This window comes from Madurella fahalii, assembly GCF_045866475.1.
Source record: "Madurella fahalii IFM 68171 DNA, scaffold_2, whole genome shotgun sequence".
Classification (NCBI taxonomy): domain Eukaryota; kingdom Fungi; phylum Ascomycota; class Sordariomycetes; order Sordariales; genus Madurella; species Madurella fahalii.
The window spans coordinates 5,335,521-5,360,791 of record NW_027263972.1 but is presented as its reverse complement, the minus strand read 5'-3'; the positions used below and the strand labels follow the sequence as shown (position 1 = coordinate 5,360,791).

At 56.8% G+C, this 25,271-nt stretch overlaps 8 protein-coding genes across 8 annotated transcripts; 6 read left to right on the top strand and 2 right to left on the bottom strand.

Moving 5' to 3' along the window:
• Positions 1-1,399: 1,399 nt before the first annotated feature.
• SPE1 (Ornithine decarboxylase) lies at positions 1,400-2,867 on the top strand (the record flags this gene model as incomplete). The annotated part of the gene is made up of 2 exons (XM_071059741.1): positions 1,400-1,724; positions 1,789-2,867. The coding sequence occupies 2 exons, from the start codon at positions 1,400-1,402 to the stop codon at positions 2,865-2,867; spliced, it is 1,404 nt and encodes a 467-aa protein (XP_070915842.1).
• A 1,279-nt stretch (positions 2,868-4,146) lies between these two features.
• Positions 4,147-5,734, top strand: PRS5_2 (ribose-phosphate pyrophosphokinase; the record flags this gene model as incomplete). Its single annotated transcript, XM_071059740.1, has 3 exons — positions 4,147-5,044; positions 5,125-5,283; positions 5,355-5,734. 3 exons carry the CDS (start codon positions 4,147-4,149, stop codon positions 5,732-5,734), a joined length of 1,437 nt encoding a protein of 478 aa, XP_070915841.1.
• Positions 5,735-8,440: 2,706 nt separating this feature from the next.
• Positions 8,441-10,310, top strand: CDH1 (substrate-specific activator of APC-dependent proteolysis; the record flags this gene model as incomplete). The annotated part of the gene is made up of 3 exons (XM_071059739.1): positions 8,441-8,739; positions 8,798-8,925; positions 8,977-10,310. The coding sequence occupies 3 exons, from the start codon at positions 8,441-8,443 to the stop codon at positions 10,308-10,310; spliced, it is 1,761 nt and encodes a 586-aa protein (XP_070915840.1).
• Positions 10,311-11,716: 1,406 nt separating this feature from the next.
• On the bottom strand, positions 11,717-13,432 carry MFIFM68171_04318 (Glycerophosphocholine acyltransferase 1; the record flags this gene model as incomplete). Its single annotated transcript, XM_071059738.1, has 1 exon — positions 11,717-13,432. The coding sequence occupies one exon, from the start codon at positions 13,430-13,432 to the stop codon at positions 11,717-11,719; it is 1,716 nt and encodes a 571-aa protein (XP_070915839.1).
• Positions 13,433-14,932: 1,500 nt separating this feature from the next.
• On the top strand, positions 14,933-18,973 carry SMC1 (Structural maintenance of chromosomes protein 1; the record flags this gene model as incomplete). The annotated part of the gene is made up of 5 exons (XM_071059737.1): positions 14,933-14,963; positions 15,018-15,111; positions 15,178-18,145; positions 18,209-18,883; positions 18,956-18,973. The coding sequence occupies 5 exons, from the start codon at positions 14,933-14,935 to the stop codon at positions 18,971-18,973; spliced, it is 3,786 nt and encodes a 1,261-aa protein (XP_070915838.1).
• Positions 18,974-19,691: 718 nt separating this feature from the next.
• MFIFM68171_04316 (TFIIE alpha subunit) lies at positions 19,692-20,708 on the bottom strand (the record flags this gene model as incomplete). The annotated part of the gene is made up of 1 exon (XM_071059736.1): positions 19,692-20,708. One exon carries the CDS (start codon positions 20,706-20,708, stop codon positions 19,692-19,694), a length of 1,017 nt encoding a protein of 338 aa, XP_070915837.1.
• A 1,132-nt stretch (positions 20,709-21,840) lies between these two features.
• MFIFM68171_04315 (DNA polymerase) lies at positions 21,841-23,705 on the top strand (the record flags this gene model as incomplete). The annotated part of the gene is made up of 2 exons (XM_071059735.1): positions 21,841-22,705; positions 22,759-23,705. The coding sequence occupies 2 exons, from the start codon at positions 21,841-21,843 to the stop codon at positions 23,703-23,705; spliced, it is 1,812 nt and encodes a 603-aa protein (XP_070915836.1).
• A 649-nt stretch (positions 23,706-24,354) lies between these two features.
• Positions 24,355-25,066, top strand: MFIFM68171_04314 (Microsomal glutathione S-transferase 3; the record flags this gene model as incomplete). The annotated part of the gene is made up of 4 exons (XM_071059734.1): positions 24,355-24,383; positions 24,433-24,593; positions 24,685-24,859; positions 24,979-25,066. The coding sequence occupies 4 exons, from the start codon at positions 24,355-24,357 to the stop codon at positions 25,064-25,066; spliced, it is 453 nt and encodes a 150-aa protein (XP_070915835.1).
• Positions 25,067-25,271: the final 205 nt, after the last annotated feature.

Below are 25,271 nucleotides of genomic sequence, written 5' to 3'. Positions count from 1 at the left end.
TAGGGCGGAGGTTGTCTGCTAGGTGTGGAACACCGCCTTCGACCGGACCCCTCTTCTCCCGTATGCAATCGAGGAGCTGGCGGGGAAGTGATGGATTACAACTTCCGCTTTTGTCCTGCTGCTGACCGCAAGTCGCGGCATGAAACAGGACACCACTCGTAGATAAGCACCACAGTGACCACACTGGTGGCGGAAGGGTCGGCGGCCTCGGCCAACGACATCATGGTCGGTGGTCACTGTTGAGCCCCGCAGAATGTGCGAGATGGTTGGTCTAGCAAGTCGCGAGAGGCCGGGCCTACGAGATGAGTTGAACCGGGAGGAACAAGCACCATAGGGTGTCTACAAGTTTTACTGTATAGCGTGCCTATATACCTGTTGAGCATTTGTTCCGAGGGATCCATCGAGAATTTATTGTGCCGATTTTATGGGTCCAGACAGTGTCCCCATCACAAGCTCACCCTGGAAGGGCTTTTTTTTTTTTGTGTCAAGGAAATCAAGGAAAAAAAATTGAGCGCAGCCCTCCCCACATACATAACCACTCCGGACCCCTCAATTATTAGCTCCATCACAGATTGCTTTGCTCTCCCCGTCTTCTCGACCCTTCCGGCAACATCTCTCTCCCGCAAACCCACTCCGTCAGTCGGGTTGTACGACTATCACATCTTTCCGCGTGTGCTGAAAAATCAGTTGTAAGTAAGGCATCCAATCGATGTTCTCTGAAAAGTTGGTGCAACGCCACTGGCCGGAAACCGGGCAAGTGCCGCCCGTGGCCGAGCAATGCCGTGTCGCCTCCTGCAACGACCAGGCCATCGCAAGTTCGAGATATATATTGAACTGTAGATTCGCGGCGTCATCCTTTCCCAGTGCTAACGTCTCCCAAGACCAATTTCTGCCCGTCGCTCCGCTCGACTGCCTTTGGTCTTCTCAAAGGCGCCGACTCGACTACGGCTTCTTCGGCCGTGAATCCCGTGTCGGACGAAGATTTCAGCCTCGGAAAAACCTTCCATATCATCAACTCCCTCCCACCGCCTGCTGAGGTCGCCTAGGGAATTCGAATTTTCCTTGTTCGACTTCTCTCATAACCAAAAGAACCCCGAGTTCAACCCCCACAACCAGCTGCCGCATAGGACGAGTTGTGCGGTTCTTCCTCTAACCGAGGAAGAGTCGACGAAGCCTCGTCAGACCGCCCAGGGACCAGTCTGCTACCGCCACCGACCTCCCTAGAACCCGCTCGAGCGCTCGCGCCATTCAACTTACATTTGTCTCTCTAGACAAATTGATCTCGTGCATCTAGCTCCTCACAGCCAGAGCACCTTCTCGAGCCAGTTGCCCGCCTGTTCAACTTCGCCCACAAAGCGCCCCTCGCTCGATCCGCCACCCCCCCGTTACATCGTGGGATATGGTTATGCCGACTGTTCTCACCGACCACCCCGAATCGCTTGATTATTACGAATTTACGAATAATCACGTCTTTGCGAAGAGCTGCACCAATGGCTTCTTCGAGTACCACCACCATGGCCACCATGACCATTACAACAGGCGCCAAGCCAACACAACAGCTAAGCAGCTGATTGGCGACGCTCTCCGCGAGCGCATCGAGAACATTAATCATGAGTTTTGCGAGCCGGGAGAGGAGGACACTTTCTTTGTGGCCGATCTCGGCGAGGTTTACCGCCAGCACCTTCGCTGGAAGCTGAATTTGCCTCGCGTCAAGCCGTTCTACGGTAAGACCCTATCCCACGCGTGCTTGGCTCGGGTCAGTCTCAGCTGCTAACTATTCGTCCACAGCCGTCAAGTGCAATCCGGACCCGAAGCTCCTGCAGCTGCTGTCCGCCCTCGGCAACGGCTTCGACTGCGCCTCCAAGGCGGAGATTGAGCAGGTCCTGGGCCTTGGCGTTGAGCCCTCTCGCATCATCTATGCGCAACCGTGCAAGACCAACTCGTACGTGCGCTATGTCGCCAGCCAGGGCGTGCGCCAGATGACGTTTGACAACGCCGACGAGCTCCGCAAGATTGCCCGCCTATTCCCCGACGCGGAGCTCTACCTGCGCATCCTTACCGATGATTCCTCATCGCTGTGCCGTCTGAGCCTGAAGTTTGGCGCCTCGCTCGACTCGACTGACAGCCTCCTGGCTCTGGCACGTGAACTGGGGCTCAATGTTGTGGGCGTCAGCTTCCACGTCGGTTCGGGCGCTTCCGACCCTGGAGCATTCCTGAAGGCGGTCCAGGATGCCCATGTGGTTTTCCAGCAAGCGGCGTCCCATGGGTTCTCGCTCAAGACGCTTGACGTCGGCGGCGGCTTTTGCAGCGACAGCAGCTTTGAGCAGATGGCTGGCGTCCTCCGCTCTGCCCTTGACGAGTATTTCCCGGCCCACTCGGGCATCAACCTCATCGCCGAGCCTGGTCGCTTCTACGCCTCGTCGGCGTTCACTCTGGCCTGCAACGTCATTGCGCGTCGCACCATCCAGGATGACACCGTCGCCGAGGCCAGCTACATGGTGTACGTCAACGACGGCCTCTACGGCAATTTCAGTAGTATCATGTTTGACCACCAGCACCCCGTCGCTAAGGTGCTGCGTTCCGGCGGCCGTACCTTGTATGACACCCCGGCGGCCGAGGCGACGGACGCGGTTGGGGGCGGCGGCATTGAGTACAGCATCTGGGGCCCTACGTGCGACGGCATCGACCGCATCACCGAGAGCATCCGCTTCCCGGTCCAGCTCGACGTCGGCGACTGGCTGTACTTTGAGGACATGGGCGCATACACCAAGTGCTCGGCCACGACCTTCAATGGGTTCTCCAACAGCCATGACGTTATCTACGTGTGCAGCGAGCCGGGTGCGAAGGCGCTGATGGGCCTGCTCTGAGGATGCTGGGCTGTTTGTGGAAGAGGGGCTGTTGCTTTGTAGGGAGGGGACGCTGCCTACATTGATTGGCCGAGTTATTGTTTTGGAAATGAGGGGGCCAACAAGGAGATAACTTCACTTCGTTAACTACTATTGCTCTTATACAATGGATTTTTTGGACACGGTCTTCTTGCTTCGCCTTGTGGCGGAGATAGGCTCGTAGTGAAAAAAAAAAAAAAAAAAAAAAAAAAAGGATTGAGATATTTGATAGTTACATAGACATTCTGCAAGTCGTATCGACGTTTCTGGCCTTCGGTGAACGTCTGCGTTAGGTCCAAGTGGCGTATCAGAGCTGAAGTTGGAATCGAGCACCCATCCCGTGTAAAGCTGCTTAGCATGACGTAACATGGGAGGTACGGATGTAGGGCGTGGGGTATATTGGATCGTTGAAGCATGGGTTGGAAGCATTGGGAAAAGAGACGGCATGGGTCAGGGGAGAGATGCATGGCGGGAGGCCGCCGTTATGTCATGTACCTTAAATGGAGCACCCTACAATCATAGGGGATTTTGTGGTTACAGTGGCATGTTTAACAGCTGTGCCGCCTCTGTCTCGGCCGCTCCCGATTTATGTTCATGTGCCGTGGATACGGTACTTACACAGTACGAGCATTCCCCATTGGGAAACATTAAATGGGGGTTCCCCCTTTTCCGGCGGGGGAACCACATGCCATCCACCGTAACAGCCAAGTTATGCCCGCGTTTGCATGCAGTGCCTCCCGGGCTTTGTATTTTTTATGTTAACTTTTATGGTTTTCCTCTGTCGATTTGCTTCTTACTAACCCCCTCCCCCGCGCTGCCTGTACAACTGCAGGGCTGACGGAATACGCACTTGCCCCTCCCCGTCAGCTTCTTTAAAAGGTTACGTGGGTGCCCAATCACATTTTGGTGGGCAGTTTTCTTTCTTCTATTCTTCTTCTACGCTTGCCTCCTCTCCTTCGGTTTCTCGACAGCGGGCCACCGAGGAATGGAGTGGGGCCACAGGATTGTTGCTGCTCCTGCTGCTGTTGATGTTGGATCAGTGATTGTCTCACTGGCATATTACGAGCACACTACCTGAACTTAGCTCCATCGATTGCTGGTTCCCCCGTGTCATTGACCGCGGCCGAGCGCAATACCGCAAACGATCGACGCACAAACGACCAAACTACTGTACCTTATCCAGCCAAGCATAAAAGACACATCACTGAACCACCCACAACGCACGACCAACATCTTCGATATACGCGCACCTATAGGCACCATGGTCCGCAACATTGTCGTCCTGTCGGGCACCTCCCACCCGCGCTTTGTCGACTCCATCTGCGAGACGCTCGGCGTGCCGGCCTCGAGCCGGGTGCTGACCAAGTTCTCGAGCGGCGAGACGCGGTGCGAGATCCGCGACTCGGTGCGGGGCAAGGACGTGTACATTGTCCAGACGTTTGGGGTCGGGCCGCCATCGCCACAACCGCCACCACCGTCCGCGGGAGACGACGGGGACCAGTCACAACAGCATCAGGAACAGCAACAACACACCCACACCGTCAACGACTACTTCATCGAGCTGTGCATCATGATCTCAGCCTGTAAGACGGGTTCCGCAAAGAGGGTCACGGCCGTGCTGCCGCTTTTTCCGTACTCGAGGCAGCCGGACCTGGCGTTTTCGAAGGCGGGCGCGCCGTTGGTGGGGGTGTCGAGCGTGGGGGGCGTGCGTGGGGGACTGCAGGGTGCCGGCGGGCAAGTGGCAGAAGGAGGAGGAGGGGGAGGGGGAAATGCAAGGGCGAGTGGGGATTATACGTTTGAGAGCGTGCCTGTTACGCCCGGGCCGGGTATACCAGGAACGATTGGGCTGGGGAGTGTTGGAGTGGATGTGGCCGAGATGATGGGGAGGGTGTCGTTAGCCGGCGCTGGTGGGAATAAAGGGGGAGGGGGAAATGGGCCGGTGTCACCGTCGCTGGTCCAGCAACAGCCGGGCAGCTACACGACGCATGATTATGAGAACCCGGCGTTGATGATGGCGCTGCAAGTCAAGTCGGGATACAAGCAGTGGATGGCGCAGTCCGGGTCCCTGATGGCGGACTTGTTGACCTGTGCTGGTGCCGATCGGGTTCTTACCTGTGATCTCCACGAGAGTGCTTATCAGGGTTTCTTTGATATCCCTGGTGTGTTCCCCATCCCCTGTTGTTGCTTGGAGACGGAGGGTTGATGACATCTGATACTGACCACTTACCCGGTTTCTTAGTCGACAACCTCTTCGCTCGGCCCCTCATAAAACGGTACATCCAACAAAATATTCCCAACTACCGCGACGCCGTCATTGTCAGCCCCGATGCGGGGGGCGCCAAACGCGCCACTGCCATAGCTGACAGCCTCGGGCTCGCATTTGCCCTCATCCACAAGGGTATCTATTTGTTTTCCCTCTTTCCCTCCCCGGTTCCGCTATCCCGGCTAACCAACCGCGTGCCTCAAAAGAACGCCGCTCCCCCAAAATATCCTACCCGCCCAAAGCAACCATGATGCTGGTGGGCAACGTGGCATCGCGCGTGTGCATCCTGATCGACGACCTGGCGGACACGGCCAACACGATTACGCGCGCGGCGAAACTACTCAAGCGCGAGGGCGCGGTGCAGGTCATCGCGCTACTAACGCATGGCGTGCTGAGCGGCGACGCCGTGGCGAGGATCAACGCCTCGGCGCTTGACAAGGTGGTGGTCACCAACACGGTCGCGCAGGAGGCTCACTGCGCGGCCTGCGACAAATTGGAGGTGCTGGATATCAGTGGGACTTTTGCAGAGGCAATTCGGAGGGTGCATCATGGCGAGAGTATTAGCGTGTTGTTTCAGTATGATTGAGTGAGCACGAGGATGACGGAGTCTTTGGTTCTGGAGCCCCAACGTCTTGGCCGTGTTTATAGCCTTGTGGTGGCTTTGTGAAAGGACTATGATACCCTTGTGCCTTTGCAGGGCACATAGCTGAAGGGCGTAGGGAGTAGGGGGTATTGGTTGGCAAACTGTCGTCTCGTACGAACAATACAGTTCGTTTCTGTCATGCCTCGGATGACGGACCTGAAACCTAGTTGGAGTAGAACTATACGAGAATCTTGAACGCAACCGAACGCGGCTGTAACATGGTACATACGTCATCCCCACGATCGAGAGATCGAGGACCTAAAGGTCTGGCCTTGCGTGGTTGGGTACACAGCTGCATCCCGCATATGTATAGTACCGTACCAAGATAGATAGAGCTCTGACCAGATAGATGTGCAAAAAAATAAGGTTGGGTACCGGGCTGAATACTTGCCAAGGCTCGGGAGCCAATCTCGGCTTTCACTCGTGATATAGCCATGCACTTGACGTCTTGAAATTCATGACCCCTGGCGGCGATCACTGTAGTGTAGTTCCGCGACTGGTGTAAGCCAAGACCGGGAAGGTAGGTGGTCTGCTGCGCCGACAATACGCTGTACTATTTCTTCCTTCTCGAACATAAAGCCGAGTACTGCGTACCGGATGGGCAGATGCCCTCGAGATGTGCTAGCTCTTTATGATATATACCCGGCAATAAATGGGCAATTAATTGCCCTCTAGGCCACGTGCATCTGATGCGCAGTTGCCCTTGCGCTGCGCTTTCGGTTCGAATCCATACCCGGCTACGACAATGAGCAGTTACCCGAAACGACTTATACGTACATTCAGTAGCTACTTATCGGTGTCGCAAGGACAATTGTCTATGGGACATACTAGTGTCTTCTTGAAATCGGCAGCTACCTATCAGTGCCGCAAGGGCAATTGTCCATGGGACATTCTAGTGTCTTCTTGAAACCGGCAGCTACCCATCAGCGTCGCAAGGGCAAATTGTCCTCGCGATGAGCTGTCCGGATGTCATCGCGGCTCATCGATCGTGTGGCTGGATGCTATGTGTACACAGTAGTGCAAAGACAAGGGGGGTCAAGCAGGGGAAACACGAACCAGACGCGGGGATGCCGGCAAGAACACGTTCAACGGCTGCCAAGCTTCGCGGGCGGGTCCCTTGCGGGGAGGCCGCTCTCCCTTCGAGCATTCTCAGCCAGTCGGAGGATTCGCCAGCGCGACGGCTTCTGGAGCTGGGCAGAAACATAAACAACAACAAATCCCGATCTGGCGAACCAAGGCAAGGGAGCTGCTGCAGCCCACACTGGCCCGAAGCCACACGCCCATGGAATAACCGGGGAAAATAAGAGAAAACAACAAACACCGCAGAATGTCCCTCCCGCTCTTGTGCAGCTTCCACGACGCGTGGCGATGAGACTCCACCTGGAAGCGAGTTTTATCGGAGGGGTTGGGCTCAAGACTGGACTGGCAGAGAATGCTCCCTCGTTGTGTTTGTTGATTTGAGGGGATTCTCATGAGCCGCCCTTAAAAGACCTAACCGCCCAGCTTCATTTCAATAACGAAAACAGCGCGTAGGAAAAAGGCAGAGACGAGTAGATAGCGAACAGAAGTGCCCTGACTTAGGAACTTGGAGCTTTTTGCTACCTAGGTTCTGATCCCGTTTGGATGAGGCATCTCCATGAAAAGACGTTCACTGCCAGGTTGTCGCATTCCCGGTTGGGGCTGGGCAAGAGCTGAGGGCTGTCAGGCACCGCCAAGTTTCACCGCACAGGGCGATCGGCAGCCTGCAAGCAAGAGCGTGGGTGGAGAGATGTGTTGTGGATGGACCGTGCGGCGGGAGCAGGGTTGTGTGTCTGCTGGCGCTGGCAAATCAGCGGTGGAGCGCGACGCTCGCGATTGTAATGCAGACGCCGTATTGCGTAATATTTCCCATGGCTCTGAAAATTACGGTAAAACGCCCAAAATCCAGGGGGAATCCCGCTTCGGCCCTTCTGCAGTCCTTTCCAGAGCAGCCAGGGCGTCGCCACCATTGTGCGTTGCTCTCAATTACCGTCACAATAGTCCCATAACAATACGCGCGTTTGCATTGTAACCATACGGCAAAGGTAAGTTACTCACCCTAGCCGCGACCCCGTCAGAGGCGAGAGCGCCCGGTACCTTCCAAGTTCTCCGACCTCACTCATTCCCATCCACCACCATCCTCCACTCTCGACACACATCACCGTATCGCCGCCGAGATTCTAATGAATAGCAGCACCCACGACAGTGATACCGAGGTTTTGGAACTGCGAGCGATTGAGTCGCATTGCGATATTTAGCTTCCGACTACTCGATCGCTCCCGTTGCCCGGTCGCCCCGCCGCCCAGCCAGCCAAACAGAACCGTTGCAATCTCGATCGCTCGTTCACGTTGTGGCCCTTCATACCATCCCTTCCGAGACTCCAGGCCCCGCTTCACACGTACCCAAGTCCGGTCACGCCATCACCGCGCCGCGACGACGCCTCTCCACTCGGCAACGAACATCGTGCACGTCTCCCCGCTTCTGGACCCCATCGGTTAAGGCAAACAACGACCGAACAGCGAGCAGCGGCAACAAGCCTCGCATCTACCGATCGATAGAAAATTACTTCTATTTGGACAAGCAGCACTGTCGCCGTGATTGCGCGCGTCGCATTCGCGTCCGTTGAGGAGGATGGGCATCAAAGGCGACGTCTCGGGCGGAGCCGCCTTGTCCGCTAATATGAAGCGATCCGTGTCCGAATCCCACAGCGCTGCAGTCGGCCGCGCAGCAAGGTTTTCCACGCCTCCACCGCAGTCGGATTACCTGCGCCCCGAACCGAGGCATGAGGACCGTCGCCTGAGCTCAAGATCAGAGAATCTAGACGCGGATGCTGTCGACGGCGCGCTGCGCAGAGAAATTGGCCGCCAGCAGAGGGAGGGCACTCCCGGTGCAAGTCCGCATAGGAAGCGGCAGAGGATAAATGGCGATCGGTATGTCGAGGAGCTCTTGCCTCGCGTCTGAAGCGATGTTGACCCTGGTCTCCCCCAGATTCATTCCCACGCGATCCGGCCGCGATTATTCGGCCGGCTTCCAACTTCTGCACGCCGCTGGCTCGCCGGCGACCCCCCCAAAGCAGAAGAAAAGGACACCGCATGGGGAGCTGCACTTTCAGAGGAGTGAGTGGGCTCCGATGTTGGCGTTTGACGTGATGCTAACGCGTCTTGCAGATGAGGAAGCCAATCGGACATTTTCCACCCTGCTACGGGCAGAGATGTTTGAGGACTCAATACCGCAAATCACACCTACCATGTCGCCAGAACAAGGCCGGCCGTCGTCGCACACACCTCCAAGTGGCGCACCACCATCCCTACCGGCGAGGATGACGCCCTCTACGCCGCAGAAGAATCTGTTCTCGTACATGTCCCCGCGGCATCACAACATTGCAGGCCACCCCACGCCGTCAAGGACGCCGCAAAGCAGGGACGGCCAACTGCACGATATCCGCTCAGAAGCGTACAACGTCACCCCACTACGGTACAGCAGCCAGCAAATGCTTCTTAGCCCGCGGCGGCAACCGAGAGCAGTCGCCAAAGTTCCGTACAAGGTGCTGGACGCTCCGGAGCTAGCTGACGATTTCTACCTCAACCTTGTCGACTGGGGAAGTGCCAATGTTATGGGCGTTGGCCTGGGATCCAGTGTGTACATGTGGAACGCGCAGACGGGTCGGGTAAACAAGCTGTGCACGCTAGAGGATGACACGGTAACCAGCGTATCATGGATCCAGAAGGGGACCCACATCGCCATCGGGACCGGCAAGGGGCTCGTGCAGATATGGGATGCCGAGCGGACGAGGAGGTTACGAACCATGACGGGCCACACGGCGCGGGTAGGATCGTTGGCCTGGAACACGCACATCCTGACGTCTGGCTCCCGGGATCGGTTAATATACCACCGCGACGTCCGGGCGCCTCACCAGTGGCTGAAGAAACTAGTCGGGCACAAGCAGGAAGTGTGCGGGCTCAGATGGAACTGCCAAGACGGCCAGCTCGCGAGCGGAGGTAACGACAACAAGCTGATGGTCTGGGATAAGCTCTCCGAGTCACCACTGTGGAAGTTTGCCGACCACAACGCGGCCGTCAAGGCGATCGCGTGGTCGCCGCACCAGAGGGGACTGCTGGCATCCGGCGGCGGTACGGCCGACCGGCGGATCATCTTCCACGACACGGTGCGCGGCTCTGTCATCAACGAGATCGACACGGGCAGCCAGGTGTGCAACCTGGCCTGGTCCAAGAACTCCAACGAGATTGTCTCAACCCACGGATACAGCCAAAACCAGATCGTCATCTGGAAGTACCCTTCCATGACGCAGGTCGCCAGCCTGACCGGCCACACGTACCGCGTGCTCTACCTGGCCATGAGCCCCGACGGGAGGACAGTGGTGACGGGGGCAGGGGACGAGACCCTTAGGTTCTGGAACGTGTTTGGCACCCGCCCGGGGGTCAGCAGGGAGCATTACAGCAGTGATGGAATTGGGGGGATAGGGATCCCAGTCATCAGGTGATGATGATGATGACAATAATCAGTGGCTTTGCTGTTTCCGGGGTGGGAGGAAAAAAACACTCTACATCTGAGAGCTGGGGAGGGGCGGGGAAATGAAACGAATGAACCCATCACAACCTCACAACTCAACTCAACTTTTCGCGGAGCCCTCCGGTGGCATAAGCGGAACTCTCCTCCATTTCTTTTTGGTGGGGGTTGTTTTCAAGAAGGGGAGGGAAGGGAAGGGAAGGGAAGGGAAGGGAAGGGAAGGGAAGGGAAGGGAAGGGAAGGGAAGGGAAGGGAATGGGATACGACCGGATGATTATTATCTTAGTTTTTTGCTTTTTGTTTGCTTCGCTCGCGGTTTTTACTTTCTGGGACGACGATGATATACCCCCTCTTCTCAGCTTTGCGAAAACCCCCTTTTTGTGTAAAAGGGGGGAATTTGCATCAGCGGTTCGGTGGCATTTGGGCTTGGGCTGGGCTTGGGCGTTTCTTTCCAGCGGGATTCTTCTTCTTTTTGGCAGGCGAAGCGGATTTGGGATGGAAATGTATGGATGGGCGGGCGCTTCAAGGGACCTCGGGGGGGGAACCACCTGGCATAGGCATGCATGTGTAATAGTCTCGGATGGGGAACTGGAGGAGGCCGAGAGAGTGCGAGGGAGAAATGCCATGGCGGATGATGGGGTGGTTCCGATTCAATGAGGTTTTCTCTTGCGGCGTTTCTGCTGCTTTGCCTGCTTGGGAATGGGGATAAGGGTTGGTTTTGGCTTGGTTGGATTGGGTGGATCGGAAGCGTTTGACGGCTCAAGAGCCCCAATACCAGCGTGTTTGATGCATTTTCTTGGCCTGTGCCGATGGTTGGATTTGCCTCTGTGGGCTGATTGTAGTGACATGTCCAACTTGGATAACTGACAAAGTGCAGCCAGGTTTAGAATATCACTGCGATGACCAGTGCGTCCTGGGTAATAGTATAATAATCCAACGATCTCACCCTGAGATGAAGCGCCTCGACCAAACCCCTACTTATGCTAAGTCCTAACATGCCTCCGATAGGAAAAGGGAACGGGGTATAAAGCTCAGACACCGCAACAAAACCAACCACAACAGTAGATACGCTTAATGTCGTCAAAAAGCCCGAAACGAGACGCAGCCCTAACCTGGAGAGAATAAGCCGTAGAACCATAGGACAGGGCTTAGCGAGAGATGGGCAATCCTGGTCCTGTTCTCCCTTCTCATCCTCTCTCTCTCTCTCTCTCTCTCTTTCTCGACCAAAAACAAGTTCCAACGAGGGGCGATTGATGAAATCGACCGTGGCATCTATGACCCAGCGCCAAACAAACCCACAAAGCCGCCGGACCCAGTCTGCACCATCTTACGTCCTGAAAAGCAGAAATTGGATAGTATCCAGACGATGAAACAAAGCGCTCATGACCCCCCAACAACCTTCCTCTCCCTCGCAACATCCATCGCACCTCCGTCCGTGTCCGCGCCCGTCGCGATAACCGCAGCAGGCCTCTCATCATTCAGCAGCGGGATATTATCCAGCCCACCGCCAGCCGCGCTGCTACTCCTACCCGCTCTATCATCGAGCGTCTTGCCCGTAATGGCATCGCCAATGCCTCCCGCCCCGGCGCCAGCAGCAGCTATAGCATCATCCCGAGTCTGCGGAGCAAGTGGGGGACTGTGGACATCGCCTCCGCCCACGAGATCCGGGCTGTGCTGCCACTTGGCCACCTCCGCCTTCATCGCCTCGAGCTCCTTCTGAAAGCGCTTGCCAAACACGTCAATGTAGTAGGTGCTACCGTTGTAGACGGACCAGGCAAAGACGACCATCAGGAAGAGGGAAGAGGCCCAGCGGGAGTAGAACCAGAGGGAGCACGGGAGCATGGTGAGGACGGCGTAGGTGTACTGGATCAGCATAAAGGCGGGCTCTTGGAGGGCGTCGGGCAGGGAGAGGACCAGCTTGCCGATCCAGACTTTGCTGTACGACTTGCGCAGCCAGGTGAAGCTCGTGGGGCGGCCGGCGGCAATCTTCTCGCGGCGGCGGACGGTGATGAAGAAGTAGTACGAGAGCTGCCAAAAGGCGTAAGGGATAGTGGACCAGGCGAGCATGGAGAGGACGTTGGCGTAAGCGGTTGCCGAGCCGGGAGGGGAGGTCTTGATGGTCCAGATGGCAGGGAAGCGGACGCGCTGGGCCTCCGGATCGAGGAGGTGGACGATGCAGTGCAGGGTGGCGCAGGGCATGATGTGGATGAAGAGGGAAGTGACCTTGTCGAAGCTGTGGAAGACGAGTGAGTTTCGCCACATTATGATGGCGACGGCGTTGTTGCCAAAGGCGAGGCAGTACACGGCCGTGAAGAGGCGTTTGGAGGATGGGAAGACCCAGATGCTGAGCATGAGGAGCAGGTTGACAAAGTAGCAGAGGTCGGCGAGGAAGTAGTGGTAGCCGCGCTTGTGGTACGTGTAGAAGCGGATGGGCATGAAGTAGAGGATCTGGAGCGTGTACCACAGATGGAACCACTCGGGCCAGCCGCCGATGAGGTAGCCGCTCACAAAGATGTTCATGACGCCGAAAATGAACGAGATCTTCTCGCGCAACGTGATGGACTTGGTGTCGTTCCAGCGCTTGCCGAGCTTCTCGACGCTCGTGCGCATCCGCTTGCGGTACCGCTCCAGCTGCTCCTCGGCCGGGGGCACCCTCCGTCGCCACTCGTCCACCATACGCTCGCGGGCCATGCGGCCTTTGTTCTCGAGGGCCTCGCGGGACTTGCGCACCTTCTCCGTCTGAGCCGACAAACCTCGTTGGAGCTTCTCGAGCTGCTGGGGCAGGGCGAAGTTGTCGAGGATGTCGAGCACCGTCAGACGGTCCAGGGGCGGGAATGTGTCCCAATCCTCTTGGTACGAGCTACTTCCCGAGAAGGATGGATTCCGTGAGAGACGGGGGCTCTTGGGGTTCGTAGGGCCGAGCGTGGGCGTGTCGACGGCATGTTCGTGAACCGAGCCATCGTCGTTAGGCGGTGTCCCGCTCAGTGTCGGCGTCAGGACTGCTTCGCTGTCGGTGGACGCGCCTTCCCACTTATTGGTGTTGTTATTGTTGCTAGGGATCGGTATAGGGAGACTGCTACTCTCCGGTTCCGCCATTCTGATGTGCGACGGCGCGCGCCAAGGTCCTTGGGGAGGGTTCGGAGACGCGACGGAAGCTGCAATTGAAGGTCAGAGGATGTTAGTTAAATAGCCCACTGGGTCCGACTCCGACAGCGTTTAAAAAAGAAAAGACCAAGGCAAGACGATTATTAACGTCATCCTTGACGAATGGCGGAAGCTTGTGGAGCTGCAGGTTGCGCAAGAGGCGGACGCAGGTCAGTGGGCGCATCGACTTACACGAAGCTCGAACAAAGAAAATGGGAGGCAGCGCGGACTGCACCCAGCCACGATGATCAGATGCAGTAGTCTCTCCTCGGTTTTCTGCTGGCGCCGGAATCGATACAGAAGGCGTGTTGCCGAAAACCAGTATCTAGCGGGCTACTCCCAGCAGAGCTCGACCACCGCTTTGGAGCTGGTAAACGCGATCAAGGCAAAGAAGGAGACCACGAAGAAATTACAAGGGGGGGTTAGATGATATGCCACGACTCGGGTTATTTTGGATCAGACAGCTGAGCTGAGTTATCTCGTAATTTTGGGGGGTGGGTGACCCGGGCAGGCAGAGAGATCTTGTGATGCGCCGGTAAAGAATGCCTGAGGGCTCGTGAACCAAGAAAAAGGTGTTGACGTACCAAACGCCGGTGCTGCATCGTTAGTGCCTCCTGAGCGACCCCTGTCACTGGCTCAGCACTTGGCGTGTCACAAGCCGGCTCTCCCATTGGATAAACCCGACGTCCACCGGTCTGGAACGGTGGACTGGGCTTCTGGAAAATCCTCGAGACGGTGGACCATCTGCCGTTTCTCAATGCGGGTAGATAACTGCGGTGTATCTCGATCAGACGATGTTCCTTCACCATTGGTTCTGGAGATCTCATGCTCTGACATGGCGCTTCCCGGGGAATCCCGCACACATGGTAGAGTAGATGGGTCTATGTACGGACGCCCAGGGGGAGATTTTCTGTGAAAGTGCGTTGCATCTCAAGAATCACCTTGCTGGCTCTCACATGCAGGCCGCAAGGCCGGCAGACACCCTCCGTTTCTGGCTCGGAAACACAACAAAATTGCTAGTGTACGTTCATGCACAGACACCCAGCATCTGGTTATTGTATTGATTCGGCTGGTAACAGAAACCTAGCTGGAAAATACAGTTTGGACAGCTTCTGCCCGCAGGCTTCTTCACCTATGAGCGCGCTCCCTAGTTTACCCTAACCCTGCTACACATTGCATGGTCCGTGCGCTTTCCCCCCACCATGACGGGTCGTCCAGTCGCGACAGTAAATTCGGCCCCGTCGCGACAACTAGACAGCGGGACCTTGGCGCGATTCACGAGACGAGCCGCCCAACATTTCGTCCACCCGTTAACCTACGCGCTCTCCTATGCCTATGATTGCGCCGGGTATCCTCAACCGTCGTTTATCGCGTAACTCCTGCCTGGATTGTCGATTTCTGGACGCGAAATCAAACCGATAGTCCGCTCCGCGCGCCGGAGCAACCGCGATCATGGGGAAACTCATACGTCTAGAACTTTTCAGTGCGTACACCAGCACTCTGATCGCATTTGTCAGGAGCTCACAGTGACTGTTAGACTTCAAATCCTACAAGGGCCATCACACCCTTCTGTTTGGCGACTCCTATTTCACCTCTATCATCGGTCCCAATGGCTCGGGAAAGTCGAACTCGTAGGTCACACCCGTTCATCGCGCCTCATGCAATTTCGCGTGCTAATGGATTTGTTCCTCGTCTAGGATGGACGCCATCTCCTTTGTCCTGGGCATCAAGTCGTCGCATCTACGATCCACACATCTTCGCGATCTTGTCTATCGCGGCCGCGTGATGAAGACCTCCAAGATCCAAGACGACGGGACTGCTGCACCGGCTACGAATGGTCATGTCAACGGCGTTGAGAATGGCGAGGACGAAGGTTCTTCGCAGAGGGCATCTCGGAATGACCCCAAGACGGCATGGGTCATGGCCGTCTACGAAGACGATGCGGGTGACGAACAGCGGTGGAAACGGACCATTACGAGCAACGGCTCTAGTGAATACCGCATCAACGATCGCGTAGTCACCGCCCAGCAGTACAACGAAGCGCTCGAGGAAGAGAACATCCTGATCAAGGCGCGAAACTTCCTGGTCTTCCAAGGAGATGTTGAGGCCATTGCCTCTCAATCCCCCCAGGATCTGACGCGCCTGATCGAGCAAATCTCGGGGAGCCTGGAGTACAAAGCCGAGTACGAGAGGCTTCAGGCAGAGGTCGAGCAGGCCGCCGAGAACCAAACTTTCCAACTCCACAGGAGGAGAGGCATCAACTCGGAGATCAAGCAATACCAGGAGCAGAAGAAGGAGGCTGATAACTTCCAGAAGAAGACGGAGGAGCGGGACGAGGCGGTTATCACCCACATACTATGGAAACTCTATCACTTTCAGCGGGTGATGGACGAGTCTAGCGCGCAGATCCAGGAGCATCAGGAGAACCTCAAAGAGTTCCGCCGTAATGTGGAGGCCTTTGAGAGGAAGCTAGAAGCGGCCCGCAAGGAACAGGCCACCGTTGGACGCGAGGTCAGCAAGATCGAGAAGAGCATAAAAGCAAAAGAGAAGAGCATCGAAGATCGGGAAAACAGCCTCGTCCCAGTCGACGAGAAGATCACGCAGAGCTCGCAGGACATGGTCAGGCTTCGGGCGCGGATCGGCGATGTCAAGAAGGACCGCGACGAGAAGGCGGCCAACGTCCAGAAACTGAAGAAGGATTTGGCAACAGTGGAGAAGGCACATCAACAGTTCGAGAAGCAATGGTCCGAGACATTAAAGAAGCAGGGCAAGGAACTCAGCGATGCGGACCGCAAGGAGTACACCAGCCTGCAGGCCGAGGCCATGAGGAAGTCGTCAGACAACCGGGCGAAGCTGGCCAACCTGGAGCGTCAACTGAAGAGTGACGAGGTGACGGTAAACAGTCTTAAGGGCAAGATTGACAATATCGAGGCGGCCGTTGAGAAGCTGCAGAGCGAAGTTCAGGCCATCAAGGACCGCAGGGACTCCAGTCAAGACTCGGTTCGCCAGATAACCAGCGAGATCGACGCGAAGAAGAAGGAATTCAACAGCGTTCAGTCCGAGCGAATCAGGATCAACAACACTCACACTGAATTGGAAGAGAAGCTCCGCGACGTGCTACGGAAGCTCGATGACGCCGATATGGGTCGAAGGCAGAACGAAAAGGAGGTCAGGATGAGGAACATGATCAGCGATCTCAAGCGCATTTATCCCGGTGTCCGCGGACGAGTCGGTGAGCTCTGCAAGCCCAAGCAGAAGAAGTTTGATGAGGCCGTCATCACTGCGCTGGGCCGCGAGTTCGACGCGGTCGTAGTTGACACCGAGAAAACCGGCGTGGACTGCGTTCAGTATCTCAAGGACCAACGATTCCCCCCCATCACCTTCATTCCTCTCGATAACATCAAGGTCAACACTTCCAACTCGGCCGTGAAGGGCATTCCCGGCGCCCGACTGACCATTGACACGATCGACTTTGACCCGTCCCTGGAACGGGCAATCGCATATGCCTGCGGCGGTTCCGTGATTTGTGACAGTCTCGACGTTGCCAAGGATATGGTATACAACAGGAAGATTCAGGTCAAAGCGGTTACCCTGCAAGGATACGTTATCCATAAGGCCGGCACCATGTCGGGCGGTCGGCTGCCAGAGGATAGGGGCGGGAAACGACGCTTTGAGGAGCATGACGTCCAAAACCTGCAGCGACTGGCTGAGAAATTCAGGGACGACATTGCCAAATTGCCGCGACCTGGGAGACGAGGGGCTGCCGAGGAGTCTCTACAAAACGAGATTGCCGCGCTGGAACAGCGCCTCCGGCTCCAACAGAGCGAGCTCGTTGCGTTTGAGAAGAACCTCAAGAGCAAGCAGAAGGAGCTTGACCACGCAAAACGGGAGCTCCGGGACTATGAGCCCAAGTACGCGGAGAAGGACGGGGAGCTGCAGCGCACCCGTGCCACCGTCCAAAAGTTTGAGAAGGCCATCTCGGAGGTCGAGGATAAGATCTTCGCGGGGTTCTGCAAACGACTCGGGTACGAGAATATTCGTGCCTACGAAGCGCAGCAGGGCAGTCTCGAGCAGGAAGCTGCTCAGAAGCGCCAGGACTTTGACCTGCAAAAGCAGCGCATCCAAAACAATCTGTCGTGGGAAACAGCACAGCAGGGCACAGTCAACGACCGGATCCGTGCGATGGAAGCGACTCTCCAGCGTCACCAAGGCGATCTCGAAGCCTACAAGCAGGAGAAGTCGGATATTGAAGAAGCAATGGCGCAGGACCGGGACGAGCTTGAAGCGCTCCAAGAGTCTCTCGAAGAGGTTAGGGCGAGCCACGCCGAAAAGTCCAAGAAGGTCGCCGATGCAAAACAAGATCTGCAAAAGAAGAGCAAGGAGATAGAATCCAGGCTGAAAGAGATCAGCAATCTCGAGGCGGCTGTGCAGAAGAACAGCGCTGGTAAGTTCGCGCTGCTGAGGAGGTGCAAGCTGGAGCAGATCCAGATCCCTCTGCGCGAGGGCTCGCTCGACAACATTCCCAACGAGGACGTACTACTCCGGAAAGACCAGGACGCGATGGACCTCGATGAAGAGGAAGATGAAGAGGAAGTTCTGGAAGCTGCCATGGATGACTACGGCATCGAGATCGACTTTGACGGTCTCGACGAGGATCTCAAGAACGTTAGTTCCCCTCCTCTCCCCGTTTCACCCACATTCCGTGCTTCATACTGACGCTCTTCCCAGTCCGATGACGACGTAGAAGGCCAACTCCAAGAAAAGATCGCGGCGCTCACGGCCGAGCTCGAGAAGCTCAACCCCAACATGCGCGCCATGGAGCGCCTCGAGAGCGTCAAATCGCGCCTCGAATCCACCGAGAAGGACTTTGAAGACTCGCGGGCCGCGCTGCGCGCCGCGCGCGAGGCGTTCGCGCAGGTCAAGGAGAAGCGCTTCGAGCTCTTCAACCGCGCCTTCACCCACATCCAGGAGCAGATCACGCACGTCTACAAGGACCTGACGCGCTCCGACGCGTACCCGCTCGGCGGCCAGGCCTACCTCGACATCGAGGAGGACACGGACACGCCCTACCTGTCGGGCATCAAGTACCACGCCATGCCACCGCTCAAGCGCTTCCGCGACATGGAGCACCTGTCGGGCGGCGAGAAGACGATGGCGGCGCTGGCGCTGCTGTTCGCCATCCACAGCTTCCAGCCGAGCCCCTTCTTCGTGCTGGACGAGGTGGATGCGGCGCTGGATAATGCCAACGTGGAGAAGATCAAAAAGTACATCAGGGAGCACGCCGGGCCGGGGATGCAGTTTATCGTCATCAGCCTAAAGCCGACACTGTTCCAGGACAGTGAGAGCTTGGTCGGGGTGTATAGGGATCAGGATGTGAATAGTTCGAGGACGTTGACGCTGGATGTGAGTATCCTTTTTCCCCTATAAACTACCTGGTTTTGTTGGAGCGCGCGGATCACTGACTTTTTGAAACAGCTCCGGAAGTACGTATAATGACTGGATGGAACAAAGGGTGAGGAATATTGATAAGGGATTAGAGATAGCGCTTCAGGGAAAAGGAGGTAGCGCTCTTGTTTTTTTCCTTTTTTAAGGGACGCGTTTTTTTCCACACGGCGAACGATGGATGATCCTGTGGGCTCTATTTCTAGCAGGTTTTCCGGTCTTCTAGCGCCGGTTGAGACCCCTATTTGTTCGTATGAATAGCCAAATGCGTATACCTACCTTCCCAAAGCAGCCTTTGTGTTGAAAACAGCTGGCTATGTGTAACGCCCTAACCTTTTGCAAATTCTCTCTCTTTCGGACCTTCCCCAGGGGACGAGCTCTCTTCAAGAGGAATAGGCGGCTTCCCCACCTGCGATGCCTATGTACAGCCACGCCCGGCATAGCCTCTACCCACGCCAGATGTCTTCATCCGGACCGCCGGAACCACCCAGCATCGTCGGTTTGAATAGACGCCCAGATCCGGCCGGTAGGTGTCTGCGTCGGATATGCTGCCGCAGAGCCGCAGCGGCGCCCTCCTCCTCAGAGCCCACTCATACACTCGACTTGGGCGGGCCGCCAGGAACGCAGCCCCCGTCGCGCCAGGACCAAAGTGAACCGGCACATCAGCCGATCCCAAGCTGCCCCATCAAGTTGGCGATGACGATTCGACCCGTATGCCCTCATTTCAGACTCGTGATTCGCGTTCCCGGCTCCCGGCTCCCGGCAGCGCTCACACGACATCCTCAAACTCGAGATCGTCTTCGTCATCGTCCTGCTCCATCTTGAAGCTCATGGCGTTGCCGGCACCGTCGGCGGGCTCTGCCGTCTCCAGCTTGACCCTCTTGGCCGGCACGAGGTCCTCATCGCGGTCGGCATCCACCATCTCGAACGACTGCGTCGACGTCTGGCCGCCGATGGCCGGAACGGAGCTCTCGGTGATCCACGACGGCAGGGCGTTCTCCTTCAGCAGACGCTCCTTGCGCTTGCGGTCCTCGAGACGCTCCTGCTCGTTGTCGCCGTCCGAGATGGTTACCTGCATCGTCTTGGGCCCGACGTTGGCCAGGCCCTTGACGGCTGAGGGCTTGTTGAGGCCCGAGTGCTCGACGGGGATGCTGGCGAGCACCTCATGGGTGGGCTCGCGCACGATGGGGCGGGCCGCGGCGAGCGCCTTGTCGAAGTTGCACTCGGGTACCACGACCCGGTCCACGGCCTGCAGCATGTCCGTCATGAACTTGAACTGGTTGTTCATGCGCGAGAGCTGCTGGTGGCCGGGGGCCTCGCGCTCCTTAGACCGCTCTAGCACGGCGCCGCACCGCCCGCACGTGAAGCCCTCGGCCGAGACCGAGTCGAGCACCTCGAGCTGGGTCCACTGCGCACTGCACTGCGGGCAAAAGTACTCCTTGGACTCGTCGGCGGGCTGGGCGATGCCCTGCATGTCCTTGTCCGTCTTGTAGACGCGCCACTTGATGGCGTCAATGGTCTGGCGGTAGTCGATGTAGTAGTAGGTGCGGTTGATGGGCCGCGGCTTGCCCTGCTGCATCTCGGGCCGTGTGTGCACGGTGAGGAAGCGGGCGTCGCGTAGGGTGGCGCAGAGTTTGTGCAGGTCCTTGAGGTTCATCTTCATCAGGTAGGCCAGCTCGTCGTCGCGGAGGGCCGAGTGTGTCACGAGCGCCTCGATGACGAGGACTTCTTGGGTTGTGTAGAACGCGCGCATGACGGCGCGGACCAGCGTCTGGGCGACCTCCATATTGCGTCTGTCTTTTTGTTTCTTACTTGGCCGCTGGAGAAGAACTTGTGAAGAGCGGCAGGAGAGCGTGAGATGAGGATTGCTTCGTCTCCTTAAGAGAAGCGAGATGCAGCAACGGCAGACCACACCAAAAACGAGAGACTGCTACCGATCTTCCGGGCAGGCGCCGTTGCAAAGAGCGGCCGAGGCGGATCGCATCTGCGAAGGGGCCGGCGGGCGTTGGTGGTGTTGGTGCCTTTGTTCGCCCGGAGAAATGAAATTCAAGGTTCGGGAGGCTGAGCTGTCTTCTGAGATAAATTGTTGGGCGGCGGTTGCGCTGCCGACCCAGCGAAGCGACGAAGACAAGGCCCTGCTGCCTCGCTCACCCCAGCTGAAATCGGCACTGACTCTGATTTTTAAATTGGCTTGGGACTTGATAGATGTGTTTTAGTTTCCCTTTCTTTTCTTCTTTGTATTAAATTTATTTATTTCTTTCTTTTTCTTTTTCTTTTTCTTGTTTTGTTAGGAAAAGAAAAAAGGAAAGAAAAAGATCCCCAACAAGCGAGGCAGTTGGGAACCGGGCAAAGTTTAACTTACAGGTCCAGTCAGAGGTTCCTCAGAGCCTGCCTAAATACAGTGTTGATTCACCCGGTTCACGCACGGACAACGCTCTCACTCGCGCGGTTCTCACAACTACACACAGTCTCACGCCGCTTTTGGTCAACTCGGCATGACCTCCTCAGCGTCGCCATGAGTGGCCCACCCCGGGTTCCAGCAAATTCTTCCCAGGACTCTGGCAATCCCCGCGCCAGAGGCGGCTGCGGCCGTTTCCCGTCAATTCTGGGCATATGCACGTCACAGAAACTGGCAGGTAATGCTCGGGTAGATGGCACTGCGCCACAGGAACCCGAGTTCCATTTCGGCGATCCTCCGATGCCTTTTTACAATGGAATCACCATTATGACCTTACAAATTTGCTTCTCCAACGTTGTTCCTCTCGTCTCATGCCTTCGCCAGGTGCGGCCAACCATTTGCCCATTGCCGTCCGCCTCCTTTTGATTTCAAACGTCGTGGAATGCCTGTGGATGTTGCGACCCCTCTCCGTAATGAAGACGCGCCGTATCCCCCGGGCATAAGCTAAACCACCCAAAACATGGCGCTCGACTTTCCGGTTATATATCTGCTTCCTACCCAGCTCGGCGCAAGTCAACTCCAAGATCTCGAGGAGCAAATACCCACCCTCACCTATGACATCAATGAGGCCGAGGTCATCCTGGGAAAGGTGTATCGCAAGGAGCGAGCGCTGTTCGAGCTCAGGAAATATAAGCTGGTCACCGAAGAGGTCGACCCGACCGAGCCCGCCGCATCTGTCTCTCCCCTTCGGAAGCGGGCTAGGTTAATGACACCTGCGCTGGCAAGTTCCGATATTGACTCGGACACGGCATCTGAAGGCGAGATCCAGCGCCAGCTGATCGGGCCGGCCGCCCTCGCTCCTGTCGAGCCGACGGTCAAGGTGGTGAAGCTCTCTTGGTTCACCGATTCTGTCAAGGCAGGGGTAGTGCTCCCGTACGACGATTATCTTGTCTATGAAGGCCGCAAAATGCCGGCAACACCCATGGCGTCGCCGCAGCCGCCCTCTACGGAAAGGGCGGCAGAGATCCTGAAGCGAGCCCTTGCCGACTCGAGCGCTCTAACAAAGAACTATCGGCCCAGGTCAGCCCATGGGAGGAGGGGCGCGACGTACGCTCATCACCCCGTCAAAACCCCGGCCTTGGTTAGGCAAACCACGTCGGAGCATGAGATGGACGCACATCTTCCGCCCATTCCAGACTATCTGCACACCACGTACTCGTGCCAGCGCCCTACCCCGGTCAACCCCCCGAACGAGGGCTTCATCCAGGAGCTCTCCAAGATCAAGACTGCTCGGACACTGACTGGGGACAAGATAGGGGTCAGGGCTTACTCGAGCGCCATCGCCACCATCGCGGCTTACCCCTATACCATTCAAAGCCCACAAGGTAGGCATGCCGGTCCCGCGTGATACGCTCGCTGCCCTAACCCGCTGGTACAGAAGTGGCCAGGCTCCCAGGCTGCGGCGCCAAGATCGCCCTGCTCTTCCAGGAGTTTAATGACACCGGCCAGCTCAAAGAAGCAAGAGAAGACGAGTCGGACCCTAAGTTGGCCGTGCTCAAACTTTTCTACGACATCTGGGGCGTGGCCGAGACGACAGCGCGCGAATTTTACAACCGCGGCTGGCGCGATATCGACGACATCGTCGAGTACGGCTGGGATTCTCTGACGCGGGTCCAACAGATCGGCGTCAAATATTACGACGAGTTCCAGCTCAAGATCCCCCGCGCAGAAGTCGAGTCCATTTCGAACACGATCCTCGCACATGCCAATAAGATCCGCAAGGGGTTCCAGATGGTGATTGTCGGCGGCTACCGCCGGGGGAAGAAGGAGAGCGGCGACGTCGACGTGGTGCTGAGCCACCCGGACGAGGCCGCCACGCAGGGCTTCATCCAGCGCATCGTTGTCAGTTTGGAGCGCGACAAGTACATCACGCACACGCTGTCGCTCAGCACAACCAATTCGGAACGGGGCCAGGTACCCGTTAGCTGGAAGGGCAACGTGAAGGCCGGGACCGGGTTTGATACGCTCGATAAGGCGCTCGTCGTGTGGCAGGATCCCGTGTGGGATACCGGCCAGTCGGTCAAGAACCCGAACCCGCACCGCCGAGTAGATATCATTATCAGTCCGTGGAAGACAGCCGGGTGCGCGGTGCTCGGCTGGACGAGCGGGACGACATTTCAGCGGGACCTGCGCAGGTACTGTAAGAAGGAGCGGTCGCTCAAGTTTGACAGCAGCGGGATCCGCAGTAGGGTTAATGGGTCCTGGGTTGACTTGGAGAGCGGCCCGGATGGTGAGCCGGCGCCGGACATGCTGACGGCCGAGCGGCGCGTGTTTGCCGGCTTAGGGCTGGAGTGGAGACCGCCCGAGGAACGGTGTACCGGGTGACCATATTTGAAGCCGAAAATGTGCTCCGGAACGCTTGCCGATGGCGTGACCACGCCCGGCGCATACCGTGATCCAAATGGTTGGTTATCGAGTGCTGGGATTGTGATGCAGCAACGCTAAAGGAACCGCCGCAACGGCACGATCCGATGCCAAGTTTGACAGCCGCATTCAGATCCGGTTTCGTGCACGATAGGTCTCGGTTATACCGTGTTAAAACCCGGCGGTTGGTTTTCTCATCATGGTCCACATCGCGCCCAGACACCTTTGGAATGTCCGACCGACGGACGGTAAACGAGCAAAATCCGGAATCCGTCGGGCGAACTGGGGGTCCCACGGACACTTTTGGTCGGCATCGGGCGATTTGGGGTCCGCCCAACGCGAGCTCATTGGGTGAACCGCCCCCAGCAAGGGTAAGCGTGTTGCCAGGATGGCCGCTCGGCATAGCAGGTCGTTTACGTAGCACCAGACAGAAGGAAACAGAAGGCTGTGGCAGGACACATAGATACGGAGGTAGAAGAGACGATTATTAGTATTTCAACCTCGCCCTCTTCTCATTGAAATCTTGCATAACCTCATCTCATCCTCATCTCACTCTTCCGGCATCTCTACAACCCCGCTCCTAGGCACAGACAAATACAACACCATAAAAATGGCCATCACTCTCCCCAACGAATACAGGTAGGCACATCCCTCACCATCATGTCAAAGCTCTTATATTAACAAGCAGAAGCTATGTCCTCCTCGCGGCAACCTCCACCTTCGTCCTCAACACGGTGCACTCGATAATAACGTCGCGCCGTCGCAAGGCCGCGGCCATCCCTTACCCGATCTCGTACGCCACGAAAGAGCAGGCCGACAAGGACCCTAAGGCGCATTCGTTCAACTGCGGTATGTCCCATCGCCCTATGCCCTCCACAGGTGTTATTGTTCTTGTTATATCTCCCGATTACTTCAAATACTAAAAACAGATATGAAACAGCCCAACGCGCCCATGCAAACTTCACAGAAAATCTTACCCCCTTCCTGGGCGAACTCTTCATCGCCGGGCTGCGCTACCCGGTCTACGCCGCGGCCGTAGGCGCCGTGTGGTCCGCCGGCAGACTCATGTATGTGCTCGGGTACACCTCGGCTAGAGGCCCCCAGGGGCGGCTCGTGTAAGTTATCCCTTTATTCCTCCCCCCTCCCCCCCCTCCTCTTATACCTCTTTTCCACTTTTTCCCTCGTGTTGCTGTTGTTATTGTTGTTCGCAGAACCGTGGACTGACCAAATCTAGGGGCTTCGGTCTCTCATGGCTGAGTGATATTGTGTTGAAGGGCATGGCGGCGTGGACTAGCGTTGGGTATGTGCTTGGATGGTACTGATGGCCCTTGGTGTGTCAAAGGGGAGGTGGGACTGTTCACTCTACACTCTACACTAGTCGTGTGACTGGGGTGGCTGTTGTTGAGTGTGTAAATCAGAATGATGGATTTGATCTCTTAAAAGCAATGTTTGTGTGACATGTAAAACTAGCTCCCCGGAGAGGGGTCGTCAAAACTGGGTAATAGTTCCTTGCAAGACGCTCAACCG